The 5,050-nt window shown below is 47.7% G+C and overlaps 1 protein-coding gene across 1 annotated transcript; it reads left to right on the plus strand.

Annotated features, from left to right (window-relative positions):
* Window positions 1-749: 749 nt before the first annotated feature.
* Window positions 750-4,359, plus strand: CCL26 (C-C motif chemokine ligand 26). Its single transcript, XM_036112523.2, has 3 exons — window positions 750-975; window positions 1,068-1,182; window positions 3,906-4,359. The coding sequence occupies exons 1-3, from the start codon at window positions 903-905 to the stop codon at window positions 4,006-4,008; spliced, it is 291 nt and encodes a 96-aa protein (XP_035968416.1). The 5' UTR covers window positions 750-902; the 3' UTR covers window positions 4,009-4,359.
* Window positions 4,360-5,050: the final 691 nt, after the last annotated feature.

Genomic DNA, 5,050 nt, shown 5'->3' on the forward strand with positions numbered 1-5,050 from the left:
TGCTGAGACCGTCCATGCCTCACCAAGAGATAAGCAATGTTGGGGCACCTGGGTGGCTCAGTCGGTTGAGGGTCTGATTTTGGCTCAGGTCATGATCCCGGAGTCCCAGGATTGAGCCCCACCAGGATTGAGCCCCAGGACTGAGCCCCTACTCAGCAGGGAGTCTGCTTCTCCCTCTAACCCCTCCCCCCTCTGACCTCCCCCCTCTGACCCTCCCCCTCTCATGCTCTCTCTCTCTCAAATAAATAAGTAAAATCTTTAAAAAAGAGAGAGAGAGAGAGAAGCAATGTTTAAAAAGTAAAGAAAGCTGGGGCGCCTGGGTGGCTCAGTCGTTGGGCGTCTGCCTTCGGCTCAGGTCATGATCCCAGGGTCCTGGGGTCGAGCCCCGCATCGGGCTCCCTGCTCAGCGGGAAGCCTGCTTCTCCCTCTCCCACTCCCCCTGCTTGTGTTCCCTCTCTCGCTGTGTCTCTCTCTGTCAAATAAATAACATCTAAAAAAATAAAAATAAAAAAATAAAAAGCAAAGAAAGCTTTGGTCAAGAGCCAAAAATCAATCCAGGACATCAGTTGTGTTCTAAGGTATTTTAAGTCAGTTCTGGAGAACCACTATTTCATTTCCTCTGCTTTGGCTTCTTAAAGCAGAGGACGAAAAACACCTGGGCAGAAACTACCAATGGTGTGCTGGCCCCTCCCCTCCCCTCAAATGACATTTACTTTCTTTCCAATCTTCTTCCAAAGGTATCAGGTTGCTCTTCCGCTCTAGGGTCACAAGAGCTGCTCTTGTTCTCGGCCACAAATTTCTCCAGAATTCTCTTCAGAGCCAACTTAGCCCTATAAAAAGGGGGTCAGGTGGAGTCAGGAGGAATTTGGGAGAAAGCTGTGAAGGGCCCAGCTTGCAGCACCATGAAGAGCTTTTCTGTTGGCTTTCTTGTTCTCCTGATCTTCATCCTGAGTGTCCATCGTGGAGTTGCCAGACGTATGGAGCTGTCCCACTCCCTTCCCTGGTGCAGGCTGGGAGTAGAAGCAAAGGGTCACCTCCCAGCTCCTTCCTCTCCCTGTTTTTTTTAGGTGGCAGTGATGTGGCCAAGTTCTGCTGCTTCCAATATAGCCACAAGATCCTTCCCTGGAAGTGGGTGCATTCCTATAAATTCACCAGGAACAGCTGCTCCCAGCAGGCTGTGATGTGAGTATTTTTTGTTTGGACTTTCAGGGTCCCCACCAGCCACGTAAGTGCCTGGGCGCTGGGCCACAGTGCCAAGACGAGGTTCAGGATGGGACTCTGGTAACTTGGGTTGTCACCCTGCCTCTGCCACTGAGTGGGACCCTGGAGCCTTGGTTTCCTAACTTTCATACCATGTGCCAAGCCATGTGCTAAGTGCTGGGTATAAAAGGGAGAACAGACAGTCCTTATAGACCTTACATCTTAGCATAAGAAAAGGCTGTTAAAGGTGTTTGCATAAAATAGATAATGCAATGAAGAGAGAGAGCAGGAGGGAATTGGTTGTAGGGGAGGCAGAATTTGATCTCTGCCCTCTTAGGGGCTCTGGCTGAGCCCGAGAAGGAAATTGATGTAAGACAGATTAACAGCAAAAAAAAAAAAACCCCACAAATTTTTACATGTACACGAGAGCCCCCATAGGAAAATGAAGACCCAAAGAAGTGGCAAAACCCAAATACTTTTATGCTAGCTTGAACAGAAAGAGTTGATTGTGGAAATGTGACTAAAATCTATAGGATAGGCTATACGGGATAGTAAGACTTACCTTAACAAGGTCTCTTTGTAAAGATTTCTCTTGGCCTTGACTTCCTATCTCTGGCGATAGGAATATTTCTTTTCTCCTGGTACAGGAAGGATATCTTTCAAATGGGAATTCTATCTCCTGCTTTCAGGGGGAAAAGAGGAGGTCAGAACACCCTTCTTGCACCTGCTGTTCTTTTTTTTTTTTTTTTTTAAGTGTCTTTAGCTCAAAATAATCCTTCTGCCAAAGTGGCATATTTTTGGGGGGCATATTCTGCTTCCCTTCATCATAGTCACACGAGGACCTAAGTTGGTGCGAGGAAGGTCTCCTAGAGGAGCGACATGTACACTGAGACCCCCAAGGATAAGTGGGAGTGGCCTTGTTCCAAAGTGGAACAAGGATGTGCCAGGCAGAGAGCAGCAGGTATGTGGGAAGAACATGTCGCTGACAAACAGACAGGTAGACAGGAGCCAAGTCGTGCCGGGCTCTTCAGTAGTGGGAGAGAGAACACAGGGCCCCTGGCAGGACTAAATGAGATATCACATGCAAAGTCTTTGGCACTGTGCCCGCACACAGTACTGGTTTGGCAAATGGAAGCTATCTTTAAATGAAATACACAGGGAAGGGCTGGTTGCTGCTCCCAAGGGCATCGGGTTCCTGAACATCAGAGAATGGTGCAGAAGCGGGGAGAATGGGCTCCAGTGGCAGACCTGAATGTCATTGTTTTGAGACAGTTAGGAATAGGAAAGGGACGCTCAAGTGCCTAATTGTGGCGGGGGGGGGGGGCGGGGGGCGCGCACACTCTGGGGCTCAGAATTTTCTCCTTTGTGTCTTGATTTAAAGCTTTCTGGGGCTTTTAAGATGTCAACATGTAACATCTGGCAAAGAGCCCTGAGCTGGGCTCAAAGCAGTGGCTCCGTCACTTGCAAGCTATGTGACCTTGGGCAAGTCAAGTTTCCTCATTTGTAAAGGAAAGGGGAGAGGCCAACATCGGTTATCAATCACTATATGACGGACTGCCCCAAAACTTAGTGGCTTAATACCACAATGATCCCTTTCTGATCTCTGTGGGACAGGACTTGCAATGGGGTTTGGCCGGATGGTTCTGGCTTGGCATCTGTCCTGGGGGTAGAGTCAGATGGAGCTGGAGTTGTTGTAGCTGGTGGCATCTCCCTTCGGGGCCTTTCTGTGCGGTGTCTGTTGGGCCAGTTTGGGCTTCAGCACGGTGTGGTTACCTGGAGTGGGGGGCCTCCTTACAAGCTGGTTCAAAGCTCCAGCCTAAGTGCCCCTGTGAACCAGGCAGAAGTTCCATAACCTTCTATGATTTAGCCTATGAGGTCACACAGCATCACCTCTGCCTCGATCTACTGGTTGACCAGTCCCTAAGGCTGGCCTTAATTCGAAGGGAGGGGACACAAATCCCCATCTTTTAATGGGAGTGATGTCAAAGAAATTTCAAAGGTTCACAAAGCCCTGCCTCTCCCCCATTTTCCCATCGTTTTGGCTCTTCTCTCCAGCATGGGGCCAGCCTGAGAGCCCCGTAAATACCGCTGTGCCCTGTGAGCTACTCCAGGCTGGAGCATCCCCGACCTAGGCTCTCAGCACAGCTGAGGCTAGAGGACACTCAGGGGTATCAAGCAATGACCCCCACTCTTCATGAGTGCACAGTGTTGTAAGGAATGCAGGAATCCTATATATACAGCCAGGGCCAATAACCCATGATAATGTGGGTAAGAATTGAGCAGCACAACAGGCTTTGATCTCATGTTATTACTTGAAGACCTGATGTGCTATAATTCCATGAATTAAAAATAATAAAGACTTTTGGGGGGTCAAGCTGATGTTCTAAAATGGATGGTGGGCATGGCATGTGAATGATATCTCAATAAAGTGTCTATGTTAAAACAAAAGAATTAAGAGGCATGGTACAGGTTACATGCTTTGGACTAAAGCTGTTGGAAATGATTTCCTGGGGGAGGTGGGCCTGGGAGCATGGGCTCCAGTGGAAAACAGGGCAGAGGGGAAAGCAAGGACCAGAATCAGAAGCAGAAACTGTAACAGGTGCAGCGAGGCAAGAGAAAGTGAGTCAAGGGGCTGCCCCCGCCCAATTTCCATCTCTACAGGAGACAAAAGTTCTCAGTATTGACTGTTAACTTCTCTTTTCCAGATTCACTACCAAAAAAGGCCATAAAGTCTGTGCACAGCCAAAGGAAGAATGGGTGCAAAGATACATCACTTTACTCAGAAACAGCAGCTATCCTAACTGTTGAATTTTAAGCCCAAGGACACCTGGGCCCTGCTCTTGACCCTGCTTGTCCTTGGTGGAACTTGGAGATTTTCTTCAGCAGAAGGCTCTGTGGGACTGAGGAGGAGGAGAGGCTTATAATAAAGATTTCTCCATTAAGATTTGATTTGCTCCTAAGCATTCTTATTCAGTAAAACCTGAGTCTTCTTCAAAGCAAAGAAACGGAGTCGATATTTTTGGCTGGTTCCCTGCCCCAGCACCGGTATGGAATTCTTCCTATGTTTTTATGCCAAAAAAAAAAAAAAAGCCAGGGAAAGTTCGATATATTTTGGCAAAATGCCCATCAAATGTTTTCACATTATTTAGAGACGTAAGTTTATGTTATTTGGAAAATTAAATTCTGTGCAACCCCTCATGGCCTGTTGGTGCTGGTAAATAAAATGCCTCCATATCTGGCAGTGTTTTCTCATAAGGTGTCAATCAACAAACATAAAAATCGAGGCACCCAGGTGGCTCAGTCAGTTGAGCGTCTGACTCTTGATTGTGGCTCAGGTCATGATCTCAGGGTTGTGAGATCGAGCCCCTCTAAACCAGGGTCCACGCTCAGCAGGGAGTCTGCTTGAGATGCTCTCTTTCCCTCTCCCTCTACCCCGCCCCCCGCAAAAAGATAGATAAATAAATAAATAAAATCTTTGGAAAATATATTATCTATCCACCATCAAACTTAAACAACAGAGCTTAGGGAACAGCAATTGAGGTAATTCTGGAATAGTAGAGAAACCAAACTAGAGGGAACCATGGACAGGTCGGGAGAACAAAGGAGAACGTCCTTCTACAGAGGAAAGGAGGAAGTTGGGAAGGGTTGTTTCGAACAAAAGTTCATTGGAGGAAAATGAGAGCTGGAAGTGTCTGTGGTTACCCGGCAGAGAGGACATCTCCCTTCTTTCTGCTGGTCTATGTGAGTGGTGGTGCATGAGCGCTCTCTCTTCATGGCTTCCCCACTCCATTTTTTTTTTTTTTAATTTAAGTAGGCTCCATGCCCAATGTGGGGCTTGAACTCACGACCC

Source organism: Halichoerus grypus, chromosome 6 (assembly GCF_964656455.1).
Source record: "Halichoerus grypus chromosome 6, mHalGry1.hap1.1, whole genome shotgun sequence".
Taxonomy (NCBI): Eukaryota; Metazoa; Chordata; class Mammalia; order Carnivora; family Phocidae; genus Halichoerus; species Halichoerus grypus.